The sequence below is a fragment of the Lycium barbarum genome, chromosome 6 (assembly GCF_019175385.1).
Source record: "Lycium barbarum isolate Lr01 chromosome 6, ASM1917538v2, whole genome shotgun sequence".
Lineage (NCBI taxonomy): Eukaryota > Viridiplantae > Streptophyta > Magnoliopsida > Solanales > Solanaceae > Lycium > Lycium barbarum.
Genome location: NC_083342.1, coordinates 107,883,960 through 107,899,131, shown reverse-complemented (window position 1 = coordinate 107,899,131; position 15,172 = coordinate 107,883,960). Strand labels below are relative to the sequence as shown.

General features: G+C 33.2%; 1 protein-coding gene across 1 annotated transcript; it reads left to right on the top strand.

Moving 5' to 3' along the window:
* The first annotated feature begins 6,259 nt into the window (after positions 1 to 6,259).
* LOC132645327 (uncharacterized) lies at positions 6,260 to 13,609 on the top strand. Its single transcript, XM_060362256.1, has 10 exons — positions 6,260 to 6,595; positions 6,830 to 7,360; positions 7,884 to 8,108; positions 8,783 to 8,983; positions 10,341 to 10,426; positions 10,525 to 10,580; positions 11,295 to 11,364; positions 11,559 to 11,649; positions 11,733 to 11,795; positions 12,786 to 13,609. The coding sequence occupies exons 1-10, from the start codon at positions 6,524 to 6,526 to the stop codon at positions 13,425 to 13,427; spliced, it is 2,037 nt and encodes a 678-aa protein (XP_060218239.1). The 5' UTR covers positions 6,260 to 6,523; the 3' UTR covers positions 13,428 to 13,609.
* The last annotated feature ends 1,563 nt before the right edge of the window (positions 13,610 to 15,172 follow it).

Here is a 15,172-nt window from a genome sequence, read left to right as displayed (position 1 = left end):
AAGATGAGTAGTTGTTTTTGGTAATTATGCTAGCTTTATATTAAAAAATTAAAACTTTATTTTCAGTTATAAAATCAATTCATCAATTAAGGAATTTGATAATAATTATAAAACCTTTGTCCTAATTCTCATTAGCTTTGTCATAAAATTGTCAAGTGACTTGTTATTAGCTTGCCACTTGGCATAACCATATTGCTTGTACCTCTCCTTTTTTATATATATAGATGCTTATCCAAATCAACACAGTTGAAATTTTTGAATTTGAAAATCATTGCAGTTTAGAGTTTTATCATTAGGGGTAATCAAGATATCACCACTTTTCAAAATATAACAAATTTCGAATAAGATAAGAATTACACATCTAAAGTGATCATAAATATTTCAGTAATATCAATACTTACTGTGGTTCAAAATTGATAATTAAAGATATAGAGCAAGTTTAAAATATTGAATGTGAGGATAAATATTTTAAATCAAATAATAACAATAAGAAATTAGATATCGTCATATAAATGATAGATATTATTTAATATTTTAAATAATATTTATTTTGAGGTTAATTTAAATATTTGAAACTGAATTTGAATCTAATTAGAAATATATTAGTATATGAATTTACAAAAAAAAAAAGATTAAATTTCAATTGGGCTTGAAAGATAAATTATTGAATATGGATAAGCCTTGCTTCTTTCTTTCGTTAGAAGAGAAAGAAAGAGAATACTAAGGAGGGAAAAAGAAAGATAAAGTTGCATTTTACATACTATTTATTTCTTGACTACAACTATTTTGCTTGCATCATAGTATTGAGATAATCTTTTATTTTAAATTTAATTTGAGATATGTTTTTTGAATTTGAAGATAAAGTTTTCATTTTAAGTTGAAAACTCTTTTTTGAATTTTAATCTATATCTCTATGTTATCATTATCTCTCTCTCCTTCACCTATTTAATCCCCTATAAAATCTAAAGTAAAAGCCAACATTTACAAAATCCAGTAAGTTATTCATTAGAAAGAATATGAGAATTTTATTTTTTATTGACTTATTTTTTTCATTATTTTATGAAGTTGTTTGGTTATGCTTCTGATCATTCTTTTTTTGTTTTATGATATTCTCTTAATCATATAGCTTGATTGTGATTTCTTTTTGGCCTATGGAGTTACAGTTTTCTTTCCTTATTATTCATATTTTTAGTTTATTGAATTTGTTTTACTTACATTATTGTTGTTTTTAATGATGCAATTTAACCTTTTTGTGTTAACCTTTTCTCGCTCTTCCTATATGCAGCCATGCAGCAACTTCAAGTTTATTATCAATTATTTATATGACTGATGATAAATCTGCTAACTTTCTCTCCCTCTCTCTCTTTCTTCCTCTCTAAATGATTTCCTCATCTTTTGAATGTTTTTTTTTTTTTAACTTTAATATTGCTCTATTTACTATACTCAATTTTAAAAAATTGATGTAGAGGTATAAGGACACAACAAAAGGCAGCAAAGAGTATTTTTCTCTTTTGGTATAGGAGTTCTAACAGAGAAGATGAAACAAGCAAAAAAAAAAAATGGTATCTTTTGATAGAGTTATTTTATTCAAATTAATATTTCAATAAAAAGGTCAATGCTATTGTTGCTGAATGTTAAAAGCTTTTTTGTGTTTAATAGTTATTTTATATTAGTTATAAATATGTCAGATTGGATATGATAAATTAGTTTTACTAAATCAGATGTAGTTATATTAATATTTTATAAATTAAATACTTTAATATATGTTCATGGGATATGATGGAAGTGTTAGTTTTATTATATCCAAACGTCTAATGTTATTGCATCCGTGATATTAAATATTGTATTCTTGAATTAGAAAATAAAATTTAAAATGAAAGTTTAATTTTTTTTTTCTGAAACAAATGCTAAATGGTTTTCATCAGTTCGAAAAAACCTAGGGTATGAGTTTATTAGAAGATGGCATTTTCCCAAACCTATTTAATTCACATTTTGTTTTTTGGATTTTATTAAATTTAGTTTATATATATACATAACTTTCTTACTTACTTTTAATGGAAAAAAATTGTGAATATATAAACAAAAGGATATGATACAAGCAAAAACAATGGTATCTTTTGATAGAGTTATTTCATTCAAATTAATATTTCAAAAAAGGTCAAATTGTTGTTGAATGTTAAAACCTTTTTTTATGTTTAATAGTTATAAATATGTCAGATAGGATATGATAAATTAGTTATACTAAATCAAATGTAGTAATATTAGTATTTTATAAATTAAATATTTTTATATATGTTCATGGGATATGATGGAAGTGTTAGTTTTATTATATCAAAACGCCTAACGTAATTGCATTCGTAATATGAAATATTGAATTAAAAAATAAAGTTTTAAAATTTAAAATGAAAGTTTAATTTTTTCTCCTGAAACAAATGCTAAATGTTTTTCATCAATCCGAAGAAACCTAGGGTATGGGTTTATTAGAAGATGACATTTTCCCGAACCTATTTAATTCCCCTTTTTGTTTTTTGGATTTTATTATATTTAGTTTGTATATACATAACTTTCTAACTTACATTTAAGGAAAAAACCTGTGAATAAGAAATTTGTGAATATATAAACAACAAGTGTATTATCCGTTTATTGCAGTAAGTACTTGGCATCTATATAAGACTAAGACCATATAGTTTTGAGTGACTGAAGCTTATTTACTGTCAGTGTCTAATCCAAGCTGAAATAACTGTCTCCAACATTATCTAATCCAAAATGTTATAGCAGGTGGAATAATTTAGTGTTATTATATATAGGAAAAACGGTGTGGACTAGCCATTTTTAGGCATGTAAATGAAAAATAGTAGGAGTTTGTAAGTAATTCAAAAGTAATCATTTTCACAATTAAGTGACAAGATAATAACAATCATATGACAATATCACTATAACAATTATATGAATTATTTCATTTTTTTATAAAGAAGGTACAAATAAAAAATAAAAGTAGGCTAAGATTTTTGTATAGAAGTACCGAAGGATAAGACTTAAGTATTAAAATTTATATTAGATTCTTTTTAACACGACATATTAGATTCTCTTTGTCTCTAACATGCTTGAATTAGATACATGTGAGCATCAATTGGGCAAAAATTAAATTCTTATGTAAGTTTTATATGCATATAAATATATTAGATAGCGATGTTCAGAAGTATTGAAGTGAGGATTTTAGATTAAAGATGATGGGTAAAATATTAGAGGGTATGCTGTAAAGATAAAATAGGTTGTCAACAAATTTTTAGAGAATTTTTTTACTTTCAAAGCACTTAAGGTATATAATATCTTGATTTGAAATTATGAATAAAATTTGAAGAGCGTGTATTTTTTGGAGGAATATTCAACTCTATTAAAGTTAGCAATTCTATGTGAATTCTACATATATATTCATTTAATTTTGCTTTATTCAGTAATCGAATCATAACAAACTTAAGTAATACGAATAAAAATTGTAATGGCAAAATATTAAATTCAAAGCATGTCAATACTTTTCTTTGGATGAATAAATAATAAAAGTAAGTCACCATCCCAAAATGCAGAAGAATATGGGCAATGCTTGAATTTTCTTTTACATTCAAATTTAAATAACACGTTAGGTTGATAATTCAAGATGAGTCCTACTTTATATACGGTATTTCCGTATAAATTATTAAAACTAGAAGCTTATTTTTTTTTTAAAAAAAAAGATATAAATTGTCAGATATGGTGATTGAAGGTACTGTACCCATTAAGTTAGTTTTTATTTTAAAAAAAATTCGCACTCAGTATTTACACTAAATCATACAAATTTACTTTGGTTAAGTTATAACTTAAAGAGAGAATGTGCTCAGTTTGACGTAAACATTAGTGCAAATAAATTTTTACCATTATTGAATTCATCATCCTTTTGTTCTGGGATATATTGCGCATAGGAATCAATACAATTATAATTTTATTAAAACAATACAATTTGGTGTGCTCAACTGAGCAAGATAATAATTTGCATAATTAATTTCTTTTAGTCTCGACTGCGCATCGCGTGGGTACGAATACTAGTAAAAAATAAAAGAAGCTTTTTAGGGGCGTTTGGACATAAAAATAAGGGGAAAGGGTCAAATTTGCCCTTGTACTGTACGCAAAAGATCAAATTTACCCTCTGTTACATTATCGTCCACAAATACCCCGAACGTTATATTATTGGTACAAATATATTCTTTTGCGTTAAAATTGTTCAAAATGAACACCAAAATCCGATGTGACACTGACAAATCGGTGACGTGTACACCACGTGGAATGCCAACTCATCGTTTGCGGACCATAGCTTGTTGGATTGATCTGTTGGCAAAGGACGTATATTAATAGTTTGTGGTTGTGACGGTGCTAATGGTGGCAGTGGTTCTAGAAGGGAGGAGATGCTAGTGGTGGAAGAACAAGTGGAGGAGAGGGGTAAATGGGTTGGGGCGATGAGGTGGCATTCCACGTGGTGTCCACGTTACCGAGTTGTCAGCGCCACGTCGGGTTTTGGTGTTCACTTTGGACAATTTTAACGGAGAAGGGGTATATTTGAACCAACAATATAGCGTTAGGGGAACCTTTTGACTGATAGTATGACAGAGGGTAAATTTGATCCTTTTCGCATAGTACATTGACAAATTTGACCCTTTTTACGAAATTAGAAAGAATAAAAAAGTAGTATTTGGAGAAAATTTTAAAAAAGCTATTTGAAAATTAGAGTTGTGTTTGACATAAATACTAACTTGAAAAATGTTGAATTTTTTGTGAGTGATTTGGAGAGAAAAATGTGAAAACATGTTTGGCGTTTTTTTGAATTCTGAATATTCCGAAATTCAATTTGAAGTTGAATTTCAAAAAATTATAGCAATTTTATGTCCAAACATAATTTCGAAATAAAATTTCGGGAAAAAAATGAAAATTATCCATGGCCAAAAGGGCCCTTAGATAAAAAATAAATAAATAAAAAATCCTATTTCAAATATGTTGCGTAGTATACTTACACTGTTCTAATATATTTTTCTTACATAAAAAAATAATATTAAAGGTAATACTGTGACCAAGGCTGGAACAGATGGGAGAATATCACCTAGTGTTTTTGTCTCTGTTTGAAATTGAACTTGAGACATCATGATACTCAATCCAATTCATTCATCACTAGATCACACCCTTGGGTGCGCAAGGAGTTTATAAAGTTATCACATTAGAATTTTCACTATTATTATATAATTAAAAAAGAATTTCTCATTTATTTTATTATAGAACATCATTAGTTTATCTACTCAATCATTATTTATCACTTTATTTTCGTCTTGAAAATAATATTATTTTTTTTATAGAAAATTTGTTACATAAATGAACAACAATAACAAACCTAGTATATTTTCATAAGTGAGGTCAGGAAAAGGTGTGGTCTATGCAGATCCTACCCTTACTTTTGTAGGGTAGAGAAGTTGTTTTCGATAGACCCTCGGCTCAAGAAGATCATTTTGAGAAAACGGTTTGAAAGAAACGTAAGGATAAAAAGCTATGATGAAAATATAGAAGAAAGATTTTTTTTTTTGTAATATAAATATTGAAGATAACTAAAGCAAAAGAAACAACAATAGTAATAAAATCGAAGCATACAATAATGCTAGCATAATAGTAATAAAACCGGTAAGGTAACACTATACTATCTACTAACCATCTACCGTAATCCTATACATCATGCTCTCAATCTAAGGCCATGTCCTCAGTGAGCTCAAGATGTTTCAGTTGCTCTAATCACCCCTCCGTAATCTTTCATTGGTCTACCTCTACCTCTCCTCAAACATATCACTGTCAACCTCTCGCACCTACGTACTAGGGCATCTGTGCTCCTTCTCTTTGCATGCCCGAACCATCTCAACACATCCATATGAGCATCCTCATTTCTGCTACCTTGATCTTTTGAACATGTGAATTGTTAACTAACTAGTATCCACTCCGTACAAGTTAGTCGGCCTAACAATCACTCTATAAAACTCGGCGACACGTTCTTATCACATAGGACTTCAAAACATAAATTAAAAAAAAATTAAAAGAAAAAATTTGTATGATTTTAAAGTAGTACAGACGAAGGTCAATAATGCAAGAGTAAAATAGATATTTAAAAATTCAAATAGGAAAAAAAAGAAAAAAATATCTTACTTAAATTGAGGGGGAGTTTAATTTTTAAAGTAAAGTTAAGAGAAGGTAAATGATTTATCTTTCTATTTTAAAACAGGAAAACATCAGAAAAATAGAAAGACTAGCCTGGCACCCATTATTTGACCGGTCTGGTTTACGGTTCGCTTTTGCATGGTCCGGTTCAGCGTCACGACAACCAAGTCAAGAAGTTAACCTCCTTTCGTTTGCTCTAAAACCCTAGAAAACTGGAACCTTGAACTATCCTTAAACCCTGTCTCTCTCTCTCACTTCGTTATACATACATGCAAAGGCAATAACTTTTACTCTTCCAAGAACCATGTTACCTGGTCAAAATTCACGTCCTCAGCATCCTTCCCAGTTCCACACCAATGGAACTCCTCCCCTACAGGTTAGTATCTTTGTTTTTTTGCGTCTCATGTCACTCTTTTATGTTTAATTTGATTATATATTTTTGTACTCGAGCTGAGGGTCTATCGAAAACAGCCTCTCTATCTCGAAGAAGTAGGGGTTTGGTTTGCGTATACTCTGCCCTTTCCGGACCCCACGTGTGGGGTTATACCGGTTATGTTGTTGATTATATTTTTGATGTTTGATTTTGGTTTTCTTGATTAAATTTTGCTAGATTATGGGTAACCCAGGAAGCTTTATGCCAAACCCTATGCAAATTCAGCCTCAGATGGCAAATACCCAATTTCCAAATGGGCAGCTTTTGGCATTCCAAATGAACCAGATGAATAATGCTAACTCTCAACAAAAAGGTCAATTCTTGGCACAAAATGTTGTTAACCCACCTCAATTCTTGAATCAGAATGTTGGTTTTGGTGGTTTCCCCAATCCAATGCAAAATATTAATCAGCTTCTACAATTGCAAATGGCTATGCAAATGGCAAGTTATGCTCAGGTTGTTCCTGGGAGCGTTCCCATGTATCCAAACCAGGTGTCGCAGGGTATGGGAATTCAAAATTCTAACATTGCTATGAATGGGCATTTGGGTCGTGCGAATGGCGGTGGAAATGTCCAGCAGCCAATGAATGGGAATTTTTCTAAACAAATGGGTAATGTGAGTCAGCAGTCGCCATTGATGAACTCTTTTGGCGTTGTTCAACAGCCACAAACTCAGAACTTCAATGCTCATGCTTCTGCTAATTCACAGGTGAATACAATTGGTTCCTGCAGTCTCTTTTGCTGTACTCCAAAGGCATATTTTGTCTAAGGTGGTTTAGTTTCTTGCTAAATTGTGTTCTGGTTGTCTTCTCTTAGACTATCTTAATTGTTAATATATTGAGTGCAGTATGTTTTACTGGTGAGTCCCATAGATGATATGTCTCCTTTCGCCTAAGATGATGAAGCATTGATAGACTGTGTTGAGCGTCCTTACCTAGTAGCAGGTTGGGGATAGATGTAACGTGGAACTAAGCAAACTGTCATCTTACTCTGTGCTGTTAAAGGATGTTGTCTTAAGTTACAGCCTAGCTGTATGACTACATTATTTCTTGTAGTTCCGTCTCTTGTCTGACACGTTCTACACTACATAATTTTTAATTATTGTTTACGTGAATTGGAGTAAGCTGCGTTATAGAGGAAAACTTTTCTTGTTTTTGGATGTGCTCATATGTGATGCTTGTTTTAGCCAGTAAAGTTTGCTAAGGTATGTTTCTGCTTATTGTTCAAACCAGGTTTCTCAAGGTATGGGCCCTCCAAGTTCCAACTTTGGAATGAATGCACACTTGGGTCTTGTAAATGGAAATGTAGCCGTCCAACAGTCTAACAATGGCTTGTCTAAGCAAATGCCTAATGTGACTCAGCAAATGCAGGGCCAGTTGCCTCTGATGAATCCATTCGGCTTTGTGCAGCAGCCACAAACTCAGAACTTCAATGCTGCTTCTTCTGCTAACACACAGGTGAATTCACTTGGTTTATGCATTCTGTTTTGCTGCATTTTAACTCCGTAATGTATTTGAGGTGGTTTATTTTTCATTAAGTAGTTCTTCGTCGTCTTGTCTTGGACCGTCTTATTCTATTGACCGCAGTATGTACTACCAGGTAATCCCATTTAATGTACCCTGCCTTTTGCTTAAGAATCAACAACAACAACAACAACAACAACAACAAGCCCAGTATAATCCCACCATGTGGGGTCTGGGGAGGGTAGAGTGTACGCAGACCTAACCCCCACCTTGAAAGGTAGGGCGGCTGTTTCCGAAAGACCCTCGGCTCAAGAGAGGAGAACAAGAGAGGAAAAAGTAGGCAGTGATGAGCCACCAGAGTTAGTAGCATGCTGGGCAGCTAGGAAAGATGCAAAATGGAGAACTGAGAAAAATGTCATCTTACTCTTTACTAGTAAAGGCTGCTGTCTTAAGTTGTAGCCTTGCTGTATGGAGACATTATTTCTTATAGCTAGGTCATTGGTAACTCTTGTCTAACACTTTCTCTGGAACATAATTATTGTTTGTTAATGTGAATTGGAGCTAAGCTGCATTATACAAGAAAACTATTCCTCTTTGTGCTCATATAATGATGCTTGCTCTGGTCAGCAAAGTTTGCTAAAGCCCACTCTGCGTATTGTTTAAACTAGGTGTGTCAGGGTGTGGGGCCTCAAATTTCCAACTTTGGTATGAATGCGCATTTGGGTCTTTTGAATGTCAATGGAGCTGTCCAGCACATGCCTAATGTGAATCAGCAATTACTAGGCCAGTTACCTCTGATGAATCCTTTTGACTTTGTTCAGCAGCCACAAAATCAGAACTTCAATGCTGTTGCTTCTACTAATACACAGGTGAATTCACTTGGTTCCTGTGTGTCCGTTTTGCTGTACTTCAGCTGCATCGTGTCTTCGAAGTGGGTTGAGCATTTTTACTAGATGGTCTCTCTGGTAATCTTCTGTTAGACCTCCTTAATATATCAACCACAGCATGTATTACCTAGTTAGATTAAGGAAATTGATCTGCTTGTTCAAGAGCTTACTGGAAAATCCCACAGTTGAGCACTGCCTTTCAATTTATATGATGAAGCATAAATGCATTGTGAAGAGCCTTTTGAGTTAGTAGCTTACTGCGGAAAGATGTAAAGTGAAGGACTAAGAAAAGCGTCTTGTAACTCTGAACTTGGCAAAGGATGCTTGCTCTATGGCATATTATTTCTTGTAGCTTGGTCATTAGTAAGTCTCAGTTGACGCATTCCACCGAAATACAATTGTTGTATTCTAATATAGATTGGACTTAAGTATTACGCATTCCATAGAAATATAATTGTTGTATTTTAATATAGATTGGAGTAGACAAGTTGCTTAATAGAGGAACACTTGCAATTTTTAATTGGTGCCCATAGGATGATCCTTGTGTTAGTCACATAAGTTGCTAACAAATGGTTCTGCTTATTGTTGCCATATCAGTTTTGGGGTATGATTTAGACTTAAGAATACTTGCGTGCATGCTTATCCTGAAAATATTAAATCAAACCAGAAGGCTTTAAATGTTAATTACTCAGAAGTTACAACATCCAATTAGATTTCTGTAACTTAAGTTACAAGTCATAGGCAAGTCTCAATGCATCCAGGATCACGCTGATATTAGTTTGCGTAAAATAAAATAAACAAATAAATGGATGAATGAATAAATAGATAGAAGATTGGGTCTCCTTTTTTGAGAGTCATGTTTTGATGTAGGTTCTCTCTTTTAGCATATGGCTTGTATACAGGGTCTTTTGATTTTTAATAAAATTATTTACCTTATCAAAAAAGAAGTCTTCGTTATCTACGCGTAAAAATTGAACAACATGAATGCACCCGAGGGTGTAACCTAGCGGTCAATGAAGTGTGGGAAATCCTTGGAGATCAGGGTTTGAATCCCAAGAAAAGACAAGATGCTAGGTGATTTCTTCCGATCCGCCTAAACCTTCGTGGGCAGAGTTACCCGGTAGCCATGCTGGTGGGAGGTAGCGGGTACCCGGTAGAATAGTCGAGGTGGTTTGGACATCATCATTATCACCCAAAAAAGAAAAAAAGTAACAACATGAGGTTGGTTTGGACAGAGTTATTTTGCTTTGGGAGAATCGAAGGCCATATGGCTATTCACATTTGATGTTTCTTCTGATGACGTGTTCTGGATCATCTGAGTTCTATAACTTTTTTGTAGGCAAATCCTGGACGTGTTGTTGGGCTTAACCAATCAAAAGGCAACCAGCAAAATTCTTACAATAGCAACTTCTGTGGGAATCATAAGTATGTGCTACCCTTGTGCTCCATTTATGCTTCTTAGTTCTATACATAGCCTTTATCCATCTTATTCCTTTCCTGATCTCCATTTTCTGCATATCTAGGAATTCAAAGTTTGGTAAAGGGAAGTTCTCAAATCATGATAAAAGCCATGAAAAAGGTGAGAGTTGTCTTGGTTTTTTGCTCATTTACTTCTTACCTATCTATATGATTTGTCAACTCCAACATGTTCTGCTATTTGATTGCTCCACACGCATGAAGTTGATGTTTAGATAAATGGTGAATACAATCTCCACATGCATTATCGTGTTCCCAGTATAACAATGAAAAATTGCAGTAAGAAGTTCTGATGAAATAGTTGAAAGTAATATTATATGGCCACTCACTATCTGTGGTTTATTCAACTTTAGCCGCATGCATTTACGGTAACAAGGAATACTAAACATTTTTCAATATCATTGGCAAAATAAAATTAGAGAAATTTTAGCCTTGAATTGTTTTACCTCCTCTTTCTCTCTCTCTCTCTCTCTATATATATATCTATGTTGGGTGGGGGGCATTTTCTAGAAGAGAACAAAAAGATAAGGAGTTGAAATATATTTCTTAATAAGGTTCATGATGTGTTCTGCCCATTGTAGTAGTTGGCACATGCAATAGCCAGCACTGAATTTGTAGGCTTGAATTCTGGTCAGAAAAGCAGAACTTTGTAAAGAAAACGCCACTCATCGTGTATGCTGTATCTTTCTCATTATATGTATATCTCATAAGTTTCTGTATATAAGCTGCTTGTAAGGTCAGCAGTTCTATCTGTATATTTGTGTGTCATTGCTCTTGAATTTATTTGTACTAACTACTTCTAACACCTTTTCCTCAGGTCATCAGAGAAATGGGGAGAAAAAAGTTGATCTTGCTAATTCAGTGAAACCTGAGAAGCAGAAAAAGAGGTACTTCTCGGCTTTAGTGGAATGTTAGGTTGTGTGTGCAGCAGAAAGACAAGTATTATTAACATTATTTGGCGGTTTTGAGAATTTAGTTGATTACAATTAAGTTAGCTCTCTTTTCTTGTACTTTATTTTTATTTTCACCTGTAGTTCTATTTTTCATTTATTTTCTTTGGATATTACTCTTCGATGCAAAGATCTCTCGTAGTGACTTATTCAGCACAAGAAATCCGACGGTGGCGGGAAGAACGCCGTAAGAATTACCCTTCAAAAGCAAACATTGAGAAGGTTGGTTACCTCTACTTGACATGAGTTTGTACTTGATTATATCGGAATGGGCATATCTCAAGAATAAATATGCTTTGCTGCAGCACCTGACGGAGAAAATGGTAGAGTCCGAGGATAGTTCGTGTGCTGTCAAGTTGCGCCGTCAGGTATGTTGATAATGGACGTTTCTCTCAAATAATAGTATCCCATGTCAGCAGAAGTTGCTGAAGACGCGAATCGTGTAATTTGGTTTACGATAAATACTTGTGCATGTGCCTCTCGTATAGATCAATTTTGTCCAAAGTGCAATTCTGTACTGTGTGACATGGATGTCCTAAGGTTTTATTTACTTATTTGTTTTTCGAACTCTGTAGCTGTCTCTGGCATGAGGTTGGCAACTTCATTTTTTCCTCAAAAGTTCATTTTTTTTTTTTTTTTTACTTTTTATACATTTTCTGCTGTTAATGAAGACAAGCAGTTCTAAGAAGACCACGTATCTGCAGCCCAGGGTCCACATTTTATTTCTTCACTACTTGCATTATGCTGTGCATCTGTACTCTCCCAAGGGAGTGGTAAGGTCTGCGTTCACTCTACCCTCCCCAGACCCCACTTTGTGGGATTTCACTGGGTATGTTGTTGCATTATGTTGTGCATGAAAATATTATCTTGTAGAAGTGCACATAGGCTCTGAAGTCAATGGAGCTAAACTACGCTGTCCAACCCACTTCTCCTTTTTCTTGTTGTGTCCACCGTTGCTGAATTTGCAATTATGCTACATCTTAAATAATTTCCATACTTGGAGGAAGTAAATGAACCAATGGTTCCACTTGTCCCTTCAATGTACAAACATTTTTGCACAAATCTCTGTTCATGTGTGCTAGAATAGCTGCCAAATCCTTGCACTCAATAACCCAGGAATGCTACTTATCTTTACACAACTCTGATTGCACTAAATCTATTTGACTTCCTGTATATTTGTGTTCGTCCTGCATGGCTTATGTAAATTGTCCATGGAACTATTATTTGGTATTTGTTCATATACTTGTATTTACTTCTTGGCAAGTTCAAAAAGCCTATCTCTCTTCATCAGCATTGTCTGTATTTGCTGGTAACCGTTTACTATTCATGTTGGTTTTAAGTAGTTGAACTTTCTGCAGCAACTTAAGGAAATTCTGGCCAAGCAGGCTGAGTTAGGCTGTGAAGTTGCAGAAATACCACCATCCTATCTGTCGGATACTGAGAAACAAGCGGATGGAAGGGATCGAACAAGGCCACTGAGTAGAAAAGAGAGGTTCCAAAAAAGGTTCAATAAAAGAGAAAAGTTCAATAGAAATGATCGCTTCTCCAAGAAACGAAGATTTGGAAACTCCGATTCATCAAATACTTGTGATCAAAAGGGTTTTCCTGCAGGAAAATGGAATGTGAACCGTGATTCTGTAACTCAGGTTACAAAAAATGCAAGAGAACCAACTCTACTACAGAAATTATTGAGTTCAGATATTCGAAGGGATAAACGCCGCCTATTGCAAGTCTTTAGGTTCATGACCATGAATTCTTTCTTTAAAGATTGTCCAGAGAAACCCCTGAGGTTTCCTCAAGTGTTACTTAAAGAAACAGGGGAGGAAATTGAAGCTGCTGAAGAAATATATGATGCTATCGATGCAACCATTGAAAAATCATCAGATGGCTGCAACAGTGACAATGAAGATAATATTGCTGAAATTAAAGAAGCAGTTAGTGAGTTACAAGAAAATGGTAACAATGAAAGTGAAGAACCTCAAGGAGAGACAGATCACTGATTAGTCAAAAACAGCCTGTATCTGTCACTGTTTATTGTATATGCTTGCTAGCTTCATCTTAATTATGTGTATATTCTGATGTCTAAATGTCATATTAAGGATTGGTATTTTAATTTTCAAGGGTTACTAACATTTAATATTTGAAATTTTTTTGGTATGTAGAATAACATTGATGTCTGTTATATTAGTTCATTCGGTAAAGGGCCTAAAATACCCTTGAACTATTAGAATTGGTACAAAAATGCCATCCATTCTGCCCTTATTTTTAACGGAGCATTTCATTTATTATGTGGCAGCCTCTCACTGGATAACCATATGATTAACTAAAACTAATTAATTCTCAACCCATTTAACCCGATCTACCAACTAAACCTTGACTCGCCCCAAATAAAACCCTAACAAACTAAATTGAAAAACCTCTAACCCATTTCATTACAAATCAAAATAAGGAAAACTTAACTCGCATTAAGTGTTTAAATGGTAAAAAATCCGATCTTGAGTTTTTATTAGCATATTTGTGTTGCAATTTAGTTGAATATTGCAAAAAAAATACTTTTTTAATCTCATGAACCCCCATAAAATTTGGACATTCATTGATGAACATTGACCTCAATTTGAAAATTTAATTTCGAGATTTGTTGGCAATTTGAACTTGGTATGTTGGAATTTGGTTCTTAAGCTCAAGCGTGATTGGTTATACTTGGAAAAAAAATTCCATTAAGGAAGTGGACTAAAGCCGCCACTGAAGGAGCTTTTCGAAGCGTGCTTTAAATTTCTAAATCTGTAAATTTGGGTGTTTAAATCAAAGGGGTGATACTATTTTTAAAGTTGGTAGCATGAATAACCATCGAATTAGGGCTTAGAACCTAAGAAAGAAGCAGAAACTCCACGGAAGTCATTAATGAAGCTTGAAGCTTCAATTAGAAGATGATATGGCGGTGGTAGAGATTTTCTCACACTGGCCGGGTCAAAATACGGGTTATGGATGGATTTTTTTTTATTTTTTTTTAAATTAGGGCCAATCAAATCTGGCCACGTAATAAATAAATATTTAATTATTTTATTTTAACATGACCATTAAAAATAAGGGCAAAGTAGACCCAATAGGTTAATAGCAGGGGTATTTGAAGGCTCAAAGGTGAATGAAAGATATTTTTGTACCAATTCTAATAGTTAAAGGGCTTTTTAGGCCCTTTTCCTTAGTTTATATATGCCTTGTAATTTCAGTGTACAAAATGGAAGTCTAGGGGATAAGTGAAGCGTAAAAACTTTATACACCAAATCAGTGAATGCAACACATAAGCTTCTAGTCAACTTAGTAGGCATTTAGCCATGCGATATGAAATGATGATTTCATATTTTAATTTTAATTTATTTATGTAATTTGCACAAAATTTTATTTCAAATCCAAAATATCCTAAAATGGTATGATTTGGGATTCCAAATCATGATTTCAATTTTTTTAAAATGTAAAACTTGACTTATAAGCTTATATTTTGTAAAAACAGATCCATAAGTTAATAGATATATTTATTTACTAACCATATTTACCTGCCATTTATATCAAATTTTAATAAATTTGCAAGTTGGTAGTATATTCATAACAAATTTACTCTAATCAACCATTTACCAAATATCCATACCATGTGGGGAGATTATATCAAAGAGTACTATAATTCATATTCAATTTTTCTTTTTATTGAATTAAAGTTCGATCAATTAATGTTGTATGTTTCAAAAAGGTC

Coding starts and splice junctions, on each gene's coding strand:
- LOC132645327 (XM_060362256.1), top strand. CDS start 6,524: ATGTTACCTGGTCAAAATTCACGTCCTCAGCATCCTTCCCAGTTCCAC. Junction 8,984..10,340: donor TTGCTTCTACTAATACACAG/GTGAATTCACTT, acceptor ACTTTTTTGTAG/GCAAATCCTGGACGTGTTGT. Junction 11,365..11,558: donor CCTGAGAAGCAGAAAAAGAG/GTACTTCTCGGC, acceptor TTCGATGCAAAG/ATCTCTCGTAGTGACTTATT.